The sequence below is a fragment of the Amblyomma americanum genome, chromosome 3, assembly GCF_052857255.1.
Source record: "Amblyomma americanum isolate KBUSLIRL-KWMA chromosome 3, ASM5285725v1, whole genome shotgun sequence".
In the NCBI taxonomy this organism is placed as follows: domain Eukaryota; kingdom Metazoa; phylum Arthropoda; class Arachnida; order Ixodida; family Ixodidae; genus Amblyomma; species Amblyomma americanum.
Window position 1 is genome coordinate 129730355 of NC_135499.1, and position 23126 is coordinate 129753480.

The window sequence follows — 23126 nt, forward strand, 5'->3', positions numbered from 1 at the left end:
TCGGCACGTAAGCGAATGGTGGCCAACGTCAGAGATGTCTGGTTGCCGACACTACACCAGCTGGAAATTCAGCCCCCTCTATAGTCCTACTGGCTTGCCACAGTGAAAGAAGCATGTTCAGGATGTCCTAAGCACTTTATGATCATGTCTCAAATGTCTGTCACAACTTTATATATTTATCTGCACTGGGGAGGGAGGAGTGCTTGGTACGGTGCATTGTAAGCCAGCACATTCAGCGTAAAATGGAGTGTGCAGTATTTGGCACAGGGTATGGTTGTAGTGCACAAGAAGCTCTGGTTTAGTAAAATATTATAGTGCAAACATAGACAACCACAGGGAGACAGAACACATGCAGAAGCACTAACTGACAACTGATTTTATTGCCAGAAGGGGACACCTTATATGAAGCGAAAAGATGCGTGAAAAGGATGGTACAGATACATAACAAGGATAGATGACACAACCAGCATACTAGGATGCATGCACAGGCAAGCAGAAACATAGCACATGAAATAAAGTTTGTTTGGTTTTCTCTTTTCATGGGGTGTTGGAGCACTCACTGCCAAGTTTCTCATCCTTATCTCTGTTTGCCCCTGAGTTTTACTTTCTCGAAGCGGTTAACTGTTGATGAAACGAAAAGAGATAACAAGCTTGATTAGTTGAGCTATGCTTCTGCTTGCCTGTGCATGCGTCCTACTATGTTGGCTGTGTCATCAATCCTTGTTATGTATCTGTACCATCCTTTTCACGCATCTTTTTGCCTTATATAAGGTGTCACCTTCTGGCAATAAAATCAGTTCGTGCTTGTGTATGTGTGCCATCTCCCTGTGGTTGTCTGTTTGCGCTGTAACTTTTTACTAAATCGTTATACACCAGCTCGCCCAAAAAGAATTTTTAAGGAAGCTGTTGACACATTTGCAGTCAAACGCCCCTGTACTTTAAAAGGTACTGCTTTGGCTGGCATGACATCACTGTGCCACGTGCACAAGCGTACTATGGTGGAGTGAAAACATTAGTGTTTTTATCGGTTTTTTACTGCATATATACACTTAAAAACATCAGCTCGTATTAAATTTGTTTAGCCAAAATAATACATTTCATCTCTCCTTGTCAGGATTCATTAATAGCAAACCTGCTGCGGATCATCCAGCACATGAGGCCAAAAAAGGTAGCAACTACATCCAAAGAAGGCTTTGAAGAAAAGCCCAAGACGGAACAAGATCTAAAACGTGAAAGGTTTCCATTCTTGGCTCTCCCTAATGACCCTAACGCCAGGGTGAGTACAGTGCAGCATCAGCTTAAACTTATGTGTGTTGTGATGTCTGGCACATTAATTTGAACCTTACCTGTCTTTCAGACAATGCTTGCGGAAGATGTCAAAGTGGCGTCGGATGCATTCGCTGAGCTAGAAGCATTGGCTCCTAGTTCCAGGTATGGTTCTCTCAAAAGAATGATGCCTGGGATTATTCATTTCATGTTTTTATGGTTATTAACATTATATTTGTTTCCTTTTGTCTTTGTTTCAGAAAAAATGATAGTGGCAGTGGAAAACGGAGCCGAGATGATGAGCGAAGTAATGAAAAACCAAGCAAGTGGGTGACTCGAGTCTTGAAGATGTTATTTTTATAATATTTCGAACATGGATGTTTCGTGCTGTGGATTTTTTGATTAGGGTATCATCATCAGTGGCTCTGCGGCTGTAAAATTCAGCTGCTGTGCCAAAAGTTGCAAGTTTAACCCTTTGTGGGATAGCATATATTTTTTGCAAAATTGATGAAAAATTTTTCATTGCACGAGCAGATGTGCACAAAAACGATTCTCAAAAAATTTCACAATTTTTAGTACAAAATGTTTAGTGGAAAAAAGTGGGGCATATTTGTCCCATTGACATTGATGGGTTTCCTCACTGAGTTAGTTTCTTCTAACCACTTAAGGAACTTGTTCACACTTGTTGGCTTGTTGAACTTGTTCACACTACTTCTCCTGTCTTGGAACACCAACAGCGTCTACGTCTTTGTTCGACTTTCACAGGGTTGTGTTATTTGCTGATGAGCCGAACTTCACCCTGATCTATTACAAATACCATCTCTTGTTTTTGGTAGTCTCTATAGACATAGTACTAGAAAAACATCTTTTTATGGGGCAAAAATTTTTGTAGCAGTCGGCCTTTACCACGGTATGGAAATCAAGCTGCACTGAATAAAACAAAGTAATTTTAAAACTTTGTAGCTTTTAGAGAATGTCTATGTACATTTCATCTTTGCTTTATATTTGATTTTTTTTTCCTGAGCGCGAGAGTAGTGGTCCTCGACTGGAATTAAGAATCTTGAGTGCGCTTCAGGAACCAGCTTGAGGGCAAGCAGGATCGGGCTTGATCACTATTGATTTGGGTGTGTGGCAGCATTTGATCTGCATTGAGTTTGATCCCAATGTACTCAATCTTGATCGAAAGTACCTAGGTGACAGCATTATTGAGGAACCCCCGGTGGTTGAAAATGATCTGAAAACTAAACATTTTGACAGATTTGCCTGTCTGGTTGGATTTGAAGACTTATAATAGACTGCACATCTCCAACCAAAAATTTTAACTTTAACCCAACGTTTCGAGGCCGACTCGGCTCCTTCATCAGGAGTGACTGAGGGCAGTAGGTAACATCTTTTAAGTATGGAGGGGAGGGGGGTCAAAGGAACGACAGCTGTGACGCGAAAGGCGGGGGGGAGGGGGAGGGGGTTTAGGCTGTTAGTCACGCTGGCGCACTGCAGGGAGTGGTGAATTTTTTCGTAGAGTTGCAGAGCGAAGTCCCTGGGCATATACTGGGGGCAGGTTTCCTTTTGTGCGGTTGATATTGCTCGGGGTGGTTTGGACATGCCAGGATTCCAGAAGGAGCCTTTTGTGGTAATTTGTTTCGGTTCCAAGGATGCGGGTTTCTTCGAAGTTGATTCTATGGTCGGAGTCCTTGGAGTGTTCAGCTACTGGATTGCGCTCTCTTGCGGATTTGTGGACATCGTTTTTATGTTGCCGAATTCTTTCTTTGAAATTTTTGGTTTCGCCGATGTAGCTTGCGTCGCAGGTTAAATTTAAAATTTTTGTTTGGTTGGAGATGTGCAGTTTATTATTGAAAATGATCTGAAAATAATTGTGTAGGAATGCACCAAATTCACTTGGCATTTTTGTTTCAGACCACACTTGTCACTTTTTTTTTTGTGACTGTTCATTTTACACTGTAACTCTTTCTGCGCTATGCCTATTGAGCATGGGTCACTGGTGACCCATAGCTCTTGCACGCTATTTCAATGCTATCAATGAATTTTCCAACTTGTTACACTGTCATTTATGTAGTCACTGAGCTTAACTTTCAGTTTCAAAGTAACTCTGCTATGAAAGGGTGAATTTTGGTGCGGGACTGAAGAGCATGGTGAGCAACTTTTCTTAACATGGAAAAAACTATGATATATTCAAATTTTGGTTGTTGCAGTATTTTGAAAATTGAAAATTGCCTGCTTATCTTTTTCTGGATTTCTTTTTCATACTGAACACACATTGGATATTCAAAGGCATTACTTCTTCATATTTTTATTCAATTTGTGTTAGAAAATTTCAGTCCATTGTTTCGGGACCACATTTTTCTTTTTTCAGGAGTGACTGAGAAGCAAGTAATAAGGATGGCTACACACTTGGCTTTATTCAAAGCATTTCTCGCTGTCAGGCCTGAGGGACAGGGAGGCCGGTTATCACCGAAGCAAAAAATGCACTCGCATTGCACTTCCATACGTGAGGGGCGCCAGCGAGGCACTGGTTTGCATTCTACAAAAACACAGCATCTGCGTGGCTCACGAACTCATTTCAATGATTGGCCACTTTCTACCACTGTCCAAAGACAGCACCCCGAAAGGGAAACAGCTGGGCGTTATCTACAAAATTCTCAGATGCCCAGTCTCGTACATCGATGAGAAAAAAAAATCCTCAGTCAGAGAATCTATCAGCAAAAAAACGACATTCGGTCAATGAACTCAGAAAGTGACCCCCTCGCCGAGCACTGCAAGCGTGCCAACCACAAAAACGCATTTGAATAAATGAGCGTGTTGGCCGGGGAACATAATTCGTTCAAGAGGTGTCACGTCGAGTCATGTACATCCAGCTCACTGAGGCAACAGTAAACAGTGCTCCGGGAACACTCCCCTCGTCATATAATAATGGTCTTCGCCATGTTGTAACAAAGGGAAAGTGAAGGCTGCTCCCTGCTGCTGCCTGCTCACCTCTCAGTCAACCCTGAAGAAGGGACCGGGTTGGTGCCGAAACAGTGGGCTGAAAATAAATTAACAGATTCAAACCCAACCGGACAGACTTCCATTGAAGGCGTTCTCATTCTAAATTTCAATATTGGCGCATGCCTACTTATTATCCTTGAAATGTAAATTGTGCAGACCACACGAACTTTTTTCCCAGAAAACTTTTGGTGGAAGGACATACAAAACGGTACTTGATATGAGATACTCATTATGAAAGCTTGCTGCAGTGCAGTACAAGCATGCTCCTGCAGATGACATTGCTGGTACACTGCTTTTTGCACTCTTTGTTGGCATACTATCTGAGGGGGTGGCCACCTCTGAAGATGCTGTGCAACCATCTGTCAATTCTTTGGTGTTCCCATCCTGTTTAATAGTGGAGCGTTATGTACGCACATACTGTAGTGGACATAGCCAACAGTTCTCACTGGCAGTGTGGCCTTTTGCTGTGTGGCATTTAGCCTGTTCGGCAGCAGAAGAAGCCTTTGAATGATGTTTGTACAATTGTATATTCATGTTTTTCTGGGAACCATCATTGCAGGTCTCGGAGACACAGGTCACGATCTCGGTCTCGTAGCCCTGTGGCTCGGTCATCGAGGCACCGGTCTCGCTCGCGCTCCAAAAGCCCCTACTCTAAGCGCTTCTCAAGGCGCAGGTCATCGCGCAGTCGCAGCCGGGAGCGCAGGCGGTCACGGTCGAGAGACCGACACCATGGATCAAGCCGCAAGGAGAGGAGCACGGTGCCTGCGTCACCAGACCCCGTTGTGGGGCACGTGCGTGACCTCTTTGCACACTCTGCTCTATCTTGTGCCGACCTGCTATTTAAGATCTGAGCAATGAGTTGTACATGGTTTTGGCTCAAAAAAATCAAAAACTGTCCATTGCTCATTAGACAAGTAAATGAAACTTCAAACTATGAAGGTGCTTGCAGTACTTCTTGTTTTCGAGACTATTGTCTTTTTTATGCACCCTCTCTTAATAGCTCAGTTGTCTTTTATCTAGCCACCTTCTTTTTATCATTTAACGCCACTGTAACTCTTCAAAGAACCGGTCATCTGGCTTTTACATTTGCCTTAGTGGCTTTCACAGCAGCTATCTTATTTTCTGTCACTTACTGGATTGTTACTGGATTGCTTCTTTATATAGTTTAAAGCTTTCTCTTGGGTGTGTACGTGACTGACACATGTTGCTGCTGCATTCTTTTTCTTCTGTGTTCCAGTATGTATTGGGATTGCATTACTGAGATGGCTTGTTTTTTTTTCTTTATTGGTTGATTTACGTGTCTTCGGTCACGTGCTGTGTAGATAGTTTATTCATTCTGGGTTTAATCTTTGAACTCTCTGAACATTTCCTATCTATTGCCATGGCTTATTTATCTAAAAAAGCCAACTCATTATTTCAGCAATCGTGTTAAAGTTACCATAGGAGCCTTGCTATAACATTTTTTGGCTTTTTTTCTTTTTTGCAGATCTACAATGGCAAAGTGACTAACATCATGCAGTTTGGCTGCTTTGTGCAGCTTGAAGGGCTGCCCAGAAGATGGGAAGGTCTTGTTCACATATCCCAGGTATGTTTCTGGAAATAAGCTGAAAAAGGGACGATAGTAAAAGTTCCACTGATGATAATGCTCCTTGATTCTTGATGTTGCTTTGACATGGCCTGAAAGGTTTTAACATATGTCAGAGATTTTTTAACAAGTCAATAGGTATGGAACGATATAATATGGCATGGCATGTAAGGATGAGCGTCCTAAAGCTACATGTGCGCTGTGGGAGGTGCCATAGTGGAGGGCTCTAAATTAATTTCAACCACCCGGGGTTCTTTAATGTGCACTCACATCATGCAGTGCCTAGGTGTTTTGCAGCAGCCAGTATTCAATCCCCATGACCTTTGGGCTTGGTTGCCACATGCCATGGCCACGAAGCCACCAGAGTGGGGTTGATGTCTGTAATAGGCCAGTCTTATGCAACACTTGCAGTTGAGCAGGTTGAAGCGCTGTTGTTTGGTTTGCTTAGTTGATGAGCATGCCATTTGTTATTTTGCAGCTGAGGAGAGAGGGTCGCATCACCAACGTAGGTGATGTGGTTACCAGGGGCCAGCGCGTCAAAGTCAAGGTGCTGTCCTTTACTGGCCAGAAAACGAGCCTCTCCATGAAGGTACTTTTTTTGCTAGCATACTGCTCGTTTGTGGTGCTGTTGGGCATTCAGAAGTTGTGGGTTGCAGACGCTTGCTTGAATGGTGCTTTGTTATCGTCGTGTGTGGCAGAGACTCGTGGAGCTTTTAAGTATTTACTAAATATCATATATCCTGCATAAAAGCAAGCTTACATACGCTCTACAGCTTCATGCATTTAATCTTAGGAAAGGTTGATGAGTGAGTTACTGGGTCTTTACTTGCCGAAGCTACACTGTGGTCTGTGAGGCACATCACAGTAGAGAGCTGTAGGTTAATTTCAACCATCTGGGGTTTGACATGCCTCAAGATCTTAGTATGGGTGATAAAAGTAAAGTCGTAGTGCTTCTATCTTTTGGGAAGAATAGTTCTTTTGTCTGCTTCTCATTATTATAGCATTTCTGACAATACTGTCTGTGCTTCTAAATAGAAAAATGTAGTTCAGCGGAATGCTGGACAAATTGGATTGGATTCATCTTACAAGAAGTGCGAAAAATGTAGAAGCAAGAAGGACGACTCAGCACAAGCACTTTATTGCTTATTCAAATTATTCAAATGCGCCAGTTTCGTGACTGTTCCCAAAAAAAGGATGGTATGGTTTATGGGGGTTTAATGTCCCAAAGCGACTCAAGCTATGCGAGACGCTGTAGTGAAGGGCTCCGGAAGTTTCGACCACCTGGGGTTCTTCAACGTGCACTGACATCGCACAGTGCACGGGCCTCTAGAAGTTCGCCTCCATCGAAATTCGACCGCCGCGGCCGGGATCGAACCCTGTCTTTAGGGCCAGCAGCCGAGTGCCGTAATCACTCAGCCACCACGGTGGCTGTTCCCAAAAAAAGGAGTTGAAGGCATTGTTGTGCCATAGCCGTCTTGCTTCACATGGTACCATGGTACTGGCTTACTTGAGGTGTTGGGGAAGCAAGCATGGCAGGATATTAGCAGAACTCGTTGGGCACCAGATTTTAGCTTTCAAGAGAATTCAGATGATTAAATTAATAAATTCCAATCATTCTGTCAGCCCTACTGATGCCCTCATCAATAATAACATAAAAAGTTATTAGATCTAAGCATACTGGCTTAGCACATTAATCAGCAAAAGCTGATTGGCATTAGTGGCCGAGAGTTCTGGAGTGGCAGGCCCATTTTGATGTTGACTGTGTGATTGGGCGTCTCACATGCCTGTTATAGCATCTATATGCTCAGATGCATACTCAGCCTTCTTCCACTTGTGGTCTTTGGTTCAATTGCGCTCCCAGCACACTTCACTGACTCCAGGGCCCACTTACGGAAAATAGTCTAGTTCCCAGTGTTGTCTTATTTTGCAGTCTAAACCCTCCCTTGGTTTTGAAGAAAGGAAAGGAGCATAACTGGGTCAGTGGGCACCTCAATTACACTTAGAGGTAGGGGGTGGGGGTGCCTACCTGCGAAGTGAGGCAGTTATGCACCTTTTCTTTTCTCAAAAAGAAGGGAGGTTATAAAAAATGGGGGTATTAAAAAAAGGCTTTACGCAAAACACCCCTGTTCTTCTACCCTCTAAATTTCCTCTGCTTTTGTGAAAACGCCCAAATCCACAATTTGTCAAGGAATATCTGAAAACTCGGAGCCCTAAATATGCTATGCTTACTATTGCTGTTGCAAGTACACATTAAAATTTTGTAACATTGATCAGAGTGTGTTAAAATCTGGTTGTGTCTGTGGGCTTGACTTCTAGGCCAACCTGCTTGTTCTCTGTGGGGGGGGGGGGACATTTAAGGCAGTCACATGTCTTAAATTAGATTTTCATATATGCTGTGCTCACAATCTTTATAAGTAATAGCGTGTCATGGCATCAGTGTGAAACAAACTATTGGCGAAGAGAGGGCGGTGAAGTGCATGGGCATGCAAACAGTTCTAGACATGTAATGTTTCTGGACCATGGGAACATGAATGTCATGTCCACAAAGTCTTCATAACAGTGTTTCTGTTTTCTAGGCTGTTTCTAGGTTTTGGTCTCCTAGATATAATAGAAGCAGCCTGTTGTTGCCATGCTTGGTTCTGACACACTGATGACTCACTTTTTTGTTCATTTTGACATCTCTTGTTTTTCATTTCTTTCTAGTATTAAAGCTGTGTTTGACGGGTTGAACTTGCTTATAGTATTGTAAATTCTTCACAAGAAACAGTTTGCACCCGGCAGTCAGCCTTTCTCAAGTTCTTTTGAAAAGTTGAAATTGCTGAAGGTTTTTTGCTTTCAGGTAAATACAATTGTGAGTTGTGACATCACCTGAGCATCAATTCAGTGTGACCATGAAATGAAAACAAGTGATTCTGGATTGTGAATGGTGCACTGCATTGCCTTGTGCAGGATGTCGACCAGGATACTGGGGAGGACTTGAATCCTGTGCGGCGAGCTGGTGAGTCAGACAATACTGAGTCAGCCCGCAACCCGGATCGGCCCTGCTCACTGCCGCTGCTGACACGCCCCGATGATGACGACGTTGACAACCGTCGGCGTGTCCAGAGGATCTCTTCCCCTGAGAAGTGGGAAATCAAACAGGTGTGTATGCAGCGACTTTCTTAGCTTGTGTGCAGTCTGCCCTTGTGTGGCAAAATGCTGTTATTCAAAATATACTTTGCGACAATTTTTTCTGGCAGTGGTGTGGAAGCTGCGCAGCCTAAGCATGCCCTTTCTTCCTACACGACAGAATATGGTTCACACATGTACAGTCATTAGTTTTGTTGGTAATATTTATTATTTAAGCATACTTTATAACTTAACTGCCAATTTTCAACATCGAAAGTCAGGGAAAAAAAAAAACAGTTTTCTTGATTACAAATTTGCTAAGCATGTCTAGTTACAGGAAGCCTTCATAAATGGCACCAGCTGACCCAGCGATGGAATGAAGGTGCCAGTGGAATGACACAGTTGAGGTGGTACGCAGCTTGCAAAATCAGGAAAATGTGGAAAAAAAATCTAATTTTTGAAAACACCACATTTTGCGTCTGAAATGTCTTTTAATTAATATCCCAAAACATTTTCTTTGAAAACAGCCCGGAAGTGACTTAAGGTTAGTGATGTGACGTTCACTCTGAACACATGTGGGACGGAAAAGAAAAAGGTTGACACAGTAGTATGTATGGTGGGGACGTCTACAATCCCAGTTTTGGTAAACCCCTGCCGTGTGCATTTCAATGTGCAGCATGTGCACTCTAGGAGCTGATTAATGCTAAAGATGTCAATTTTATATATAGTAAAAGCTTGTTAATTCGAACTTCACGGGACCGGGAAAAAAGTTCGAATTATCGAATGGCCTCGAAAAAACTTAAAAGAACCATTTGCATTCTGGTATATGTACTGTATTTAGGGCGACCCACATGGAGCGAACTTGTGCTGCGGATTTCGAGCGGCGCGGCGGAACGCCGAAAACCGGCGGCTGCCGCCAGGAGTTAGAAACGATGTGATTCCATATGCTTAGTAAAATGCTGAAAAGAACAGCTGTGCATTTACAATTAAGCTGCTATTTATTCAGTGACGACAAAGAGGACGAATTATTCTTTGTGACCCCTTTCTGAACCAAAATAGTTAACCTGTTTGAACCTCTCGCGCTTCCTGACGTCAACCGACGCATAGTGGCTAAGCCTAGCAGCTTTCAAAATCCAGAAGCATTCTGAAAATCTGGCGCGTTTCATCGCTAGAAATTTGTGCTGCGGGCATCTTCAGACAAAGCATGCTTTGGGCGACTTTTGTTTGCCGTGAACATGAGGCACAGTGTAGTGGCAACGACGAGTTCATGGTGAAGCTAGAGGCCGCTTCGGCAGGTGCGGCTATGTTGTAGAAGCGGGCGGAAGTCAGATGCTGTCGCGCCCTGACTGGTCCGCGCTGATAGCCCACGTTGGCCGCTTCCGGCCAGCGGCTGACCGCCGGGCTACAGTGTTCTAGCTGTAGCCGGGCGATGCTAAAAGCCGGCGTCATGATCGCGGCTGACCGTGTGCTTCCGTTGGCGACTGTTGGGTGGAAGGATGGACGACACTCGCAAAGAAAAAAAAGTTTTTCGGACGTAATTTGTAGTGCCCGTCCGAAGTCATAGCCTTTCATGGGCGTTGGCTGGGACCGCGCCGACAGTACTTATCCGTATTTCTGAATTAATAGGGCTCGAAATAACGAGTATTTAGTTGTGAGTTTCGGAGGCTGTGCGGAAATGAGGGTACGCAGCCGCCACCACGGCCGCCAACCCGTACCCTCCGGCACCGCCGGCCGCACGCCAGTGATGGTGCCATTTAGGCTTTACCCACTCTTCCACAGTTTTAGCTGGTTTCATCTTCTGTCCTCGTTTAGGACGTGCGCAGCCTCTAACTATGCGGAGGTGGTTTTTTTTTTTTTTGGCCACGTGCTGTGTGCCAAGCCGCTCAGACGCGGCAGCGCGTAGTTCGAATTATCTGTAGCGGAACCGACTTGCTTTCGAATGAACGGGATTTTTTTATACACAGATCTCTATGGAGCTTGGCCGGACCAAGTAGTGTAGTTCGAATTATCCGAAAATTCGAATTATCGAGGTTGGAATTAACGAGCTTTCACTGTATATAGTTCCTGTACATAGATCAACCTTCTGGTGTACACCAAGTCGAAGCTTTTAGTTTTGTCACCTTTGAGCCAATATCTGATAGATAAACAGTAGTTCTAAAAATTTGTCATTTGATGATGCTATAAGTTCATGCTAATCAGGAGTTTCTATCACAAGTTGATAGTTTTAAATTCTGATGTTGGGTGCTAGAATTTATGGTTGTTGTGCAAAAGATTTCAGTTTCGTTGGTGCACAGTGTAGAAGTTATTGTCACATTCGTGATAAGGATTCCATAATGTGCAGCACGTCCCTATGGTACCTATTCACATTCATGCTGACAATGAAGATGGGTTTGCTGGCAAGCAGTTTATTTTGCAAGCAATCGGTCGTACCTTCTTTTCCAGGTGCACCTCCAAATGTGAAGTGCTTCTCCTTGCATTTAAACCTTTGGTTGTCGTTGTGCTTCTCTCTAGTCACCTTATTGCACTACTCTTCTCTTAGAGTGCACAGACATCGATTTTGCCGTTTCTGTGCTTTAGAAAACGAGCGAAGCCATAGTGGTACTTTCTCAATGGAAGTTGTGAAGTTATTGAGTTCAGTTATGCGCAAATATCACCTTTGTGCCGAAGCAATCTTAGTCTTTTGGACAACACAGTTTTTGCTACACTTTTCCCCTTTGTTTCTCCAGATGCTTTCCGCCAACTGTATTGACAAGTCTGAGCTGCCAGACTTCGATGAAACTACTGGCCTTTTGCCCAAGGAAGATGATGACGGTATGTGGCAGAATTTAGGGTCGCAACTCGTGACAACTCTACGCTCGATATGTAAATGTCAAGCGCTGTGTAGACAAGGGTTTGATTATTTCTTGTATTCCTTTTATGCAGAGGAGGACTTGGAAATTGAGTTGGTTGAAGAGGAGCCACCATTCCTCAGAGGCCATGGAAGATCAAACCTGCAGGATCTGAGTCCTGTTAGAATTGTAAAGGTGGGTACTCTCCTACTGCTGATGAAGCAATTTTTTTTTTTATGTTGTGACATTTGCTATCATTTTTGCAAATTGGATTTTAAAACTGCTAGCCTTGTTCCTCTGTCCACTTACGTTGCTGGTCTCCAACTGAACGTAGATTGTGAAATACAGACGGGAAATCAGTTTTGATAGTTAAAAAGAAGTACCTTGATTATAAATTATGAAAGGGAAAATTCTATTTTGGATGTACTTGCATTTTTTAGCAAGTAAATGTGTCGGGGCTTGGATTTCGTTTGGAAGCAAGCAGCATTTCACTGCACTAATATATGTACTGTTAGTTTGTTCATGAAAGGCTTTCCTTGAGGTTTGTTTGCATTTTTCATATAATTTTACAGCATGTAAGTTTGCTCATGAAAGGCTTCGCTTGAGGTATGTTTGCATCTTTTATATAATTTTACTGCATGTAATTATTAGGGCAGTCAGCTGGTAGAATGCTGGTAGAATGTGTGAATAGAGCAGGGCAAGCATTCTGGCCAGTTTGCATGCGTTAAAGGAATCACAGCTGAAGGGAGTTCATGCATCTGGCACGAGCGACCTGCATAATGCTCTCCTTTCTTCTGACACTTTCACCGTGCTGTTAGTGTTATTGCAGTTCTTTGCTGTTTGTGCTATTGCACTGTTGCTTTTTGTCAAGCATAAAAGCACTTTACTGGTGTACCTAAGTCTTTTTTGGTGTTGACTTTTGAGCAATCACTTGAGGCCTGAATGACAGAGAATTGACCACGCCTGCTAGGAGTCTTGTAAGTAGTTTCTCATTTCTTTTATTCCATTGGTAACATTTCTAGCAATGGCTGGTTGAACAAACGAGTCACTTTTCAAAGCATCCAGGATGTCTGCAGTTGCTATTAGGGTGAATGATGAACCTGCCCTTGAAGCACTTACTAAATGGAGTCTGTCTCGCATTCAAGTGCCATCATTGTTCTTTTGCAGAACCCAGATGGGTCGCTGGCACAAGCAGCCATGATGCAGTCGGCGCTTGCTAAGGAGCGCCGAGAGCAGAAACAGCAGCAGAGGGAAGCCGAGATGGACTCCATCCCCACAGGCCTTAACAAGCACTGGATCGACCCTATGCCTGACGGTTAGCCGTGCAGTTCTCTCTATTCTTTTGCCTCTAGAACGTACTGTGCTTCTTCAGACCTCTTGGATGCATTGATAGCCTCCCCCCACAGTCACTTCGAATTTAGGTTATAAATTCTCGCAGGCTGCTGGCCTTAACAAGGGGACATGGGAATTGAAGCCAAGTATTTTTGTTATTTGTGCATTAAATATAAACCAAACTTGACGGATGCAGAAGAATCCCACTGTTGCGTTTTTCATGGAACTGCGAAAAAACACACCAGCTGCAAAACATAATAGCTGGGAAGCGCACGTGAAAAGAAATATAATCGTTGCCTGACTTTTTTTTTCCTTTGTTTTTTTTAAAGCATAAGCCTTACTTGTCTCATTGAGCAAAAAAGCCTGTCTGTGTGTGTGTTAACACTCGATCGTACCCATAAAAGATGGCGTCCTCATGCAACCTGGCAGGTGGCGGTCAAATTCGATTGGTCATGCGAAGTTGCTCGGGAATAACAACCTGGATCGCAGGGCAGTGGTGCACCGCTTAACCACTGCACCACTGCGCCAGGAGTGGTATGAGGATTCCTACGGATCTGTTAATGTAAAGTTGAGAATGACCTCATGCAGACGGTCGGCAACAGCTGTTGGGGAGCGGGGCACAGGCCGCGGTAGGGTGGCGACTGCCTTCAAGAAGTTAGCATGCAGACCAAAAAGGGTGTGGTGGCGGTTACATAGAACCCTTCAGACGTAGAATTGCCAGCTCCGTGGCATCGGGTTGCATCACGCCGTGCGGCGACTGCATTCACATAGTGAGCGGGCGGGCTCATGCCTTCTCACATGTAATCAGTCTTAAGTGTCTCTGCCGACTTTTTTTAATGTTTTTGTTTTTATAAGGGCTTCATGGTTATATGGCATTTGCAAGGCTTTGTGGCTGTCACAGTCATTCACATGTACAGGATGTCCTAGACGCCTTGCAATGGCTCTCTGTCTGCTTATGTACCTTCTGATGGGAGGGAGGCAGCAGCTAAAAGCGAGGGTGCGCAGAGCAGGCGAAGTTTGGGCACATTTGGGCGAAGTTTGGGCACTCATAGTGCCCTCCCTTGCTGTAATGCCCTATGAGAAGGTGCAGGTAACCAATATATACAGCAGTAAATGTGTGAGTGTTTCTGTGCTCTTTTCATGGCGGCAGCTTTAATCCTACACAATCGTCATCTATCGGAACCTAGAAATTGCACTTTTAAGTTGCGGGCGACAAGGGAAATGCAGATGACAGAAACGTACTTTGGAGCCAGCCCGCAGTAACACATATCGTACAGCGCTGCCCGCACTGCATTTGCCGTGGCATAGATTCGTTTTTGGGCCGTAGCGGTGATGGAACTGTACCATCATCTTTGACAGTATTCGCACCGCTCATAAGTGTACTTGGCATTGGCGTGATGCTCAAGACGCCAAAAGCTGCCGAACATGGTGGCAGCCAAGCGCCGATGGAACCTATATAGTCCCGCTTTTGTCGATCTTCCATCACCGTTCCGTGAACGCTAAACACAGGCTGTCAAAATGCCACTGTGGGGTAAACTGTTGTCGCGAAGTGATATTCATGACTTAGCCTGTGGGAACACTGCAACATTGCAATGTAACAGCCGAGTTCATATCGCGTGGGTTTCTATTAGAACTTGGATGGGACTGGCACACGAAAACATAACAGCCGGCAGAACACAGCATCCAGGAATGCAGCAGTGAGGTTCTACTATGTACTGTATGTTACTTGTATGCTCATTTCAGAACTACATTTTATTTTAAGGTAACTTTTACTGTTGCTGAGTGATTACAATTGATGTCGTCATAAAGTCATCCCTGGAGCATTTAATGATTGAGGAAAAAGTGTACACGTTTTTTTTATGTTAGCATGTTCATAAAGCACTGTTATTTGCAATAAAGCTGTTAGTTCCTTTTTAGATGCCTAGTGCTCGTGGAAATAAAAGTTAAACTTCTTGATGCATATACCGTATATACTTGCGTAATGAACCCACTTTTTTTCCAGATATGTTCACATCAGTTTGGGGGGAGGGCTCATTACGCAGGAAAAAACTTTCAAGAGATTTTTTTGGAAGGGTCAAAATTTCATCCAGGTCCATCCTTCCGTCATCAACAAATGCACAGGGTCAGACGCGTTCGTGCCGCTGGTGTTTAGCATCGTTCACGTCAATGTGATCCGTCAATTTTGTGGTAGCCGAAGGCGCCGGCCAATCACGGCGAGATAACGCGAACATGCTAAACACCGGCCCTGAAGGTCAAAGCTGTACTATTTAGGCGAGGTTAAAAAAGACACACAGGACAGTTACGAGTGTGTAACCTTAAAGTTTAAGCCTTAGCTTAGAGCACACTACGTCTTGGTGCTCTGCCAAGTTTGTAGAGGGCACCACCCCCCTCCTCCCACCCATCTGACAGGAGCTCTCCTCAAAAGATAAACAAGGGTGATGCTTTTGCTCACCTTGGAGCACTGCCAAGGTCTGCACTGCGGGGAGTGCGAAAACTGAGGGACCAGCTACAAAAAGCTAAAGGATAAAAAAAAGTAAATTATGGGCGACAAAAATGCGGGGGGGGGGGGTACATTATGCGAGTGGGTTCATTGCGCGAGTATATACGGTATACATGAAAGCGTTTTTAACAATATATTAACGTTCACGAGCTATTTCGCATGCTCATAGAAAAATCTATAATTAGCTTTATTGCACTCCTCAACGCCTCAGGATTCATGCATATTAGGCTAATACTGCTGTCATCACCAGTGACATGCACTGACGATGTTCTGCTTCCTTGTTTTAGCTGATGGCCGCACACTGGCTGCCAACATGAGGGGCATCGGGCTGGTGAGCCAGGAGCTGCCCGAGTGGAAGAAGCACGTGACCGGTGGCGCCAAGGCTTCTTACGGCAAGAAGACGCAGCTTACTATTTTGGAACAGAGGCAGTCACTGCCCATCTACAAACTCAAGGATGAACTGGTCAAGGTCAGCCTACTTGTTCGCTAGTGGTTGATTCCCCCCTCTCTTATAGCTACAAAATACTCAGCTTTTGAGATGCTTGTTCTAGTTGCTTTTCTCGTTCTTTTATCCTTGTCTTTTGTCTCTCTTTGTATCATTCTTTTTCTCTCTCTGTTTTTTTTAAAATGAGCTTTTTGGAGCTTTCCAGCTTTGATGCTCTTTTACATTTAGAGTGTAGCACTTAGTTGGTGTGGCCCTAACTTTTTTTGTGACAAAAATGTCTCTTGACTCCAGCAGGAGAGAAAAATGCCCGTGTTCATTATTGGTGAATAGGGCTTATTGCGGACTGTTCTATGTAGTTTTTTCGTTCACATCATTTCTTTTTGTATTCTGCTTTTGTTGTTGTTCATTTGTGCCAATTTCTACAAGAGCATTCGCGTGCTTTACATACTGCAGCACTTGCATGCTTACATCTTTGTTTATTTGTCACTCACAGGCCGTGATGGATAATCAAATCTTGATTGTCATTGGTGAAACCGGCTCGGGAAAAACCACGCAAATAACTCAGTACCTGGCTGAAGCAGGCTTCACAACGCGAGGAAAAATTGGCTGCACTCAACCAAGGCGTGTGGCTGCTATGTCGGTGGCCAAGCGGGTGGCCGAGGAGTTTGGCTGTAGGCTGGGACAAGAAGTAAGTGGTGCTATGAAGATTGGACCGCCCTGCATTACATTGTAGTCATTTTACTTTGCGTTGGCAAACTGAAAGTAACCTGTGCAAAAAATCACTTGAGGCAGATGTCATGCTGTTCACGCAGATGACTGTAACAAAAACTTACTACCAGGACTTTAGGGGAATTCTCCAGAGTTTGGATTACAGTTGAACCTGGATGTAATGAACCCCCATATAGCGAATTCTTTCTCGATATAACAAAGTTTTTTAATCCCCCCCCCCCCCCCCCCCCCCCGCATTGAAGTGCTTGTATTTGAGACCTCCATGTAATGATTGTATAGTGGCGGTTGATCTTGATATAACGAACTCGCTATGCCGACTGTTTGTTAGCTTGTGCTGAGTTGCAGAATTTGGCAGAAAAGTTGAAAAGTTTCACGACGATAAAGCATGAACTGACATGAGAGGAACGTCAACGATTACAAGGAGTGACTGCAGTTGAGACAACGTGTCGTGCTCCAGTGCTGTCAGCGCATCTCCGTTGATTTCGCTTTTGGAACGCCATACACTCAAAAGCAACAAAAAATGATAGGACATAGCAAAGACAAAATGGTGCGCCGCCGCCGCGCGGCTGTTCTGGCGTCGATAGCTCTTGCCCGTTGTGACTCTGGAGTGGGGACAGCGCAGAGCACCAGTGACACAAGGCGAATAGTACGTTGCCTGGGGCAACAGCGGCAGGCAGACCGAAAGGGGGAACATGTGGGAAGAAGCATGTGCGTCCGCGGCCGGTCTACGACGACAGCGCGACCGTGCTTGCTCTCCTCTAGCTCAGCCGCCGTGCCCCCACTTCTTCCACTCTCCCCACCCCACCCATAGCGGCGTTGCACGAGTCGCGGCAGTCGTGCTATCAGCACGATCACATAACATTTCTCCTTGTCTATGACTTCAAGTAATGGGGTTTTCTATAAACATTTTCAGTGTGCTTTCACCTACATTTATTTCATATTTTGGTTTCCATTCTGCATTGTCCTTTCGGGTCTTCTCGCAAAAACTGCATTTAACAGAAACCTGGATGTAATGAAAAATCCGGGACTTTGTTCAACTTCGTTATAACCAGGTTTAACTTATACAAAATTTGAGCTAATGAAGGTCAAAAGGAAAATGGTCACATTTTGTGGTGTGTGACAAGGAATGTTTGGCCAGTTATAAACTTGCTTACATCTTTCACCTGGTTCTCCTTGTCTTAGGTTGGCTACACAATTCGATTTGAAGACTGCACGAGTCCTGAGACGCTGATCAAGTACATGACGGATGGTATGCTTCTACGAGAATGCCTCATCGATCTGGATCTGCTGTCATACTCCATCATCATGCTGGACGAGGCCCACGAGAGGACCATACACACTGACGTCCTGTTCGGCCTCTTGAAAAATGTGCGTGGTGGTGAAATTTTCAATTAGTCATCATTTCTCTTTGGGTTTAAGGTTATGTTTGTGAATTGTATGTGTAAAATACTGAATGTTTTATTTTTTTGCCAAATACCATATTTACATGATTGTAACGCGGACCCATTTTTCAAGGTCAAGAAAAAAAGAAAAATGCAATGACGTCAATTGTAACGCACATCGGATTTTCATCTTTCGGTTAAAGGTGCACTAAAGAGGAATCTGACCTCGTCTTTTTACTGCGGGAACTCTATCTACACGTTCTGGGCATTCTTAGAAACTTCGAATTATTGCCCTGTGCGGCTGATTGCCCTAATTAAATCGAATTAAACGTCCCGGCTCCCGCCTTTTTTTGAACTCAACGCGGTAGGTAGGAGGAGTCAACTAATGTGTCAGCCAGTCCCGCGGCGGCTTGCCGCTCTGCCATCGTCGCAGTGGTACGTAAATCAAAGAGCCTATGTGTATTTTTATTTCCGTGGGCCTAATTTGCGGCTATATTGTCTGTGGCTGAAACTGTTTATTCACAGAAACCTAAAAAACAAAATAAAAAAGAAAGCGAAGCCACCACTGGACTGGCTGAAAGGCACTCAACGCGTTGGTCGACTCCGCCTACCTGCCGCGTTCAGTTAAAAAGAAGGCGGGAGCCGGGACGTTTAATCCGGTTTATTTAGGGCAATCGGCTGAACAGGATAATAATTCGAAGTTTCTAAGAATGCCCGGAACGTGTAGATAGAGTTCCCGCGGTAAGAAGACGAGTTCAGATTTCTCTTTAGTACACCTTTAAGAAATGAATCATCTCACTTGGAACAGCACACCATTATTTTAACTGCTGTAATATCACTATGAAGCAAACTGCGCTACCGTCTCAGTCGCCTTTCTAGTAGACACCTCTTGGCCTTCAAACCAAAAATCTACTCCTTTTCACAAAATTCATAATCAAGGACCAGTTGGAGTTTAGCTCCCTCTGCGTTAGGGCTTTCTGCCTCACCAGCTGCATCCCCCAAGCACGCACATAAGTTTCAGGAGCACCAAACGCTTGTGAAGCTGCCCACTTAATTTTCACTTGCCTCCGTGCACAAGATCACATTATTTTAAAACGTTAGCTTTTCATAGCTCATTCCTTCTTGCCCTCGTTGGCGTCCACAGTGCAGACCTTTGCAGCGCGGCAAGATGCTCCACTCCAATAACATCACTGCACGTTATCTTTCGATAAGAGCTCCGACGTCAATGGCACACTTGTCGAACTTGGCAAAACGTCGGGACTGCCAAGACATTGTGCACCCTTGATGGGAGTGTCAGGGGCGGTTACGTGCTCAGCGCAGGGCTGCCCGGCTGCGCCAGTGGGTGCTTAGAAAGCCACACATAAGATCGTTTTTTTTTTTTTTCCAACCCGGAATCGTAGTGAACTCGGCAAGTCTTCGCAACAAATGTTTCCATGTTGGCTCAACTCCAGGTTGGCGGCTTGCTGATAGGACCCTTCTGATGCTCGCGAGGCCTATCAGTATTCATAACTGCGCAAGGCTAGGTAGGCAACATGGATACTGTGCATATGTACGAGCAGCCGCATTGCAAGCAGTTCAAATGCCCAGAACTTTCACTCGGTCTTCAAAGCTAGCATTACAGTTGGCAGACACTACTGAAGGTACAAAATATGGCTGCAGCAACTTAGAAAGCTATCTAGAGCTATGATGGATAGTTCACTCCACTTGCCTGGGAGAGCTTTGGAAGGAGGCACGCATGTAGCAGCCACTGCTGTGCACACTGCATATGCAGCAATGTGTTGTGTGCCTTTTCTATAGCATTTGGTTTGCCTGTTTAGTTTCAGTGTGTCGTGGTTGAAAACCTAGGTCAGCAGGCCTGCTTCAGATGTAGAAAAGGTTAAATAGTGAATGACAATTATTTTGTAGCTTTAAAGTTGTCACTTTGTCTATAGAGAGAGAGAGAGAGAAAAACTTTATTTGGTCCATTAAGGGTTTAGCGTTCGGTCTTCGTCTTCATCGCTGCATACTCTTGACCTTCAAAGCAGGGTTGGGCCCCTAGTCCAGGGCTCCACTAAGTCGCGCTGCTTCGCTTGCGTGCTGCACCATTGCCCTTTGGGCGGCGAGCTCGCAGCTGGTGAGCCGGCTCTCCCGCTGCTCCGCACTCGGGGGTTTTGTGTTGGTGGAACGTGTAGTTTCGCTTACACTCCCAGGTTATATGGTAAAGCGTGGGGGTTGCCCCGCACCACGGGCATGTGTTCCTATACTGTGTAGGATACATCTCGCTAAGTATATGTAGGTTAAAGAATGTTCCCGTTTGCAGCCTCCGCCAACTAGCTGCTTCTTGTTGTGTTAGGCCCTTATGTGGCGGGGAGTATCTAATTCTCCTGCCTCTTTGATAGTTTAGGTATTCTGAAAATCCGATCTCCACGGTGAAGTGCTGTCCCAGGGCGCATGGCCGCTCGGCTCGGTACGTGATCTCTCGAGCAAAGCTGTCTGCCCTTTCGTTTCCTTCTATCCCCGTGTGTGCCGGAATCCATATTAATTTGTGGGTTGCTGTTTTTCTGAGGTGTACTGCTTCGCGGAGGATAGCTAAGGCAGCCCTGAAGATTCTACCTTTCGTATAGTTTCCGCATGTCTCTTTTGAGTCCGTTAAGATGACCAATGATTCGTCTTTTCGATAGACTGTTAAGGGTGAGAATTTATGGCTTTTTTTCTTTTTTTTTACTCTATGAGCAAAGCGATGGTCACTGTGTGCTGGCATGTTTGTGTGAGAGAGAAGCCTCCTCTTGCTCACCTGCCAGAAGCCTGCACACACCGAAAGCCCATAGTGAAATTACATTTAAAGGTGTGATAAAGCGATCAATGTACAACCCATCCTGCTAACATAGATTTGTCGCATCACATTGTATGATCACCTATTAATTTTTTTTTTCTTCTGTCAGTCAAGACTTTTCAAAGGTCTTGTTCTGGTAAATATTTATTGTTGTGCAGAAGTTGTTGTTGGTTTAAATGGTACTTCTATTTGCTTTTGTGCAAACTTCTGTTCTCTCTGTTACTTACCTTTGTTGGCTAAGAACTGCTGTTGTGCTTAAATATATATTCCTAATCACTTATTTATGCTTTGTGTTTTTGTTCCCCTTACTCATTGCAGGCAGTCAAGAAAAGGCCGGAGTTGAAGCTCATTGTCACTTCGGCCACTCTGGATGCCGTAAAGTTTTCACAGTACTTTTTTGAAGCGGTACGTAATGCTTATGATTGCACCCCGGGCTGTTCACAATGAAGTTCATAGCCTTTTATGTCATAAATTGTTGTGCTTATGTTTAGTTAGAGTTTTCTTAGTGTTTAGTTTGAGTATTTGAAGAAGGATTGTCCCTGCTTGGCTGCTATCTGCTTCAAGTAGAGATTTAGCTTTGCATTTTCCTATCATGTGAGATGGCTTCTAAGGGCGAAGCATGCGTCTTTTATGGTTTGATGACATCTGTGAGCTTACTTTATTGTTCCATCTAGACCGCATCTGCAGTATGATTTTGTTAAGCAAGAGCACAAGGCTCCAGGAGCTGGCATGGAAATTTTAGAGAGGGCTTGAGAAACTAGGTTATGTTAGGAATTGATTGCATTAAGACATGTTCTCATCATTTCTCCAAACACTCGATATTGTAACTTTCTTACTTTGGATCTATACAGTAGACTCCCGCTATAATAAACTCACTTATAGCAAAAACACGGTTATAGTAATGTGAAACATAAGGGGACGATTAGTGCAGGCTGGACGATGCTTCTATGTGTTTCTTTTTTAAACTGATCCTAAATGCTAAGTAAGTAGCAAAATCACCAGACTGTATATACTTAGGGCCATGCCATCACAAACAGCTGATTTATAATAAAGATTTTTGCTGGTCCAAGTGACTTAATATAGAGGAGTTCTACAATATAGTATCTGTAATGATCACTCCTTGCAGCAGTGTTTTTTCTTGATCCATGACACAGTACCCTGTGTGGTGGCTGGCTGTTGGTAAAGGTGTTATCAGAAGTTTATGGAAATATGATCCAAGACACAGATACTTTTATCTTATAACCTTTCTTGCAAGCATAATTGAAAACATTACAATGCGATCCACTTATAACGATATTAAGAAAAACTGGAAAATCAGGTCGTTATAACCGGTTATCGTTATATCTGGCCCGGCAAAAAAAAAAAGGCAAAAAGAATGCATCCACGTATTCCAACCCCATGCATGTAGGTATTACCCATGCGTGTAGCCACGGCCACCGGTGTGCCTGTCAAGGGCGCACGGCGTCTTGGTACTCGGCTAAGTTCGCCGAGCGAGCCACCCTCGCCTGAGCTTCCATCAAAAGATAAACACTCTGTGACGTTATCGGCGCACAGCATCTTGGCCTACTGCCAAGGTCTGCGCTGCGGACAGCAAGAAATGGAGGAGTGTGCTAAGAAAAGCTACCACTTTAAAAAAAACTGTAAATTGTCAACGACAAAAGTGGGGAGTGGGTTCAGAGATGTCTTGTGGTTAGTCGCCATGTTTACCCAGTTCACAAACGCACAATGGTGGAAACTACGTTTATGAGAGAGAGTCTTGTGCGGCAGTGGCCGAGAGCCATGCAAGCTCTTCCCTCCTTCCTCCAGCGATTGCGACAATGATAGCACTTTGTTCCCAAGGCTGTACGCAATGCCTTCTCACAGATTTTTTCATGCCGGTCCGGTCCGTTTGCAGAGTTTTCGCGCCATTCGCTTCAAAGAATTTTATTATTGTCAAACTTTCTGACAAATTTTGGTTGTAAACACCTTCCGGGAGCCAGAATTCTATCATTGTATCTATTATTTCGGCAATAATTTTATTCTTATATACAGTTTATTTTTACATAGGGGGCTATGGGAGAATCGATGAATCTAAAGAATTGGATTGTTATAATTGATGTATTGTTATATCTGGTGCCGCTAAAAGTGGATTACACT

At 44.2% G+C, this 23126-nt stretch overlaps 1 protein-coding gene across 1 annotated transcript in view; it reads left to right on the forward strand.

The window, feature by feature from the left end:
- LOC144124920 (ATP-dependent RNA helicase DHX8-like) overlaps positions 1-23126 on the forward strand; it is a 49765-nt gene that overhangs the window by 2429 nt on the left and 24210 nt on the right. Inside the window, 14 exon segments of the mRNA XM_077657868.1 lie at positions 1115-1276; positions 1358-1431; positions 1527-1592; positions 4829-5060; positions 5756-5854; positions 6333-6443; positions 8804-8995; positions 11689-11773; positions 11885-11985; positions 12958-13105; positions 15910-16091; positions 16561-16755; positions 17979-18164; positions 21309-21395. Coding sequence (XP_077513994.1) covers positions 1115-1276; positions 1358-1431; positions 1527-1592; positions 4829-5060; positions 5756-5854; positions 6333-6443; positions 8804-8995; positions 11689-11773; positions 11885-11985; positions 12958-13105; positions 15910-16091; positions 16561-16755; positions 17979-18164; positions 21309-21395 — 1920 coding nt within the window.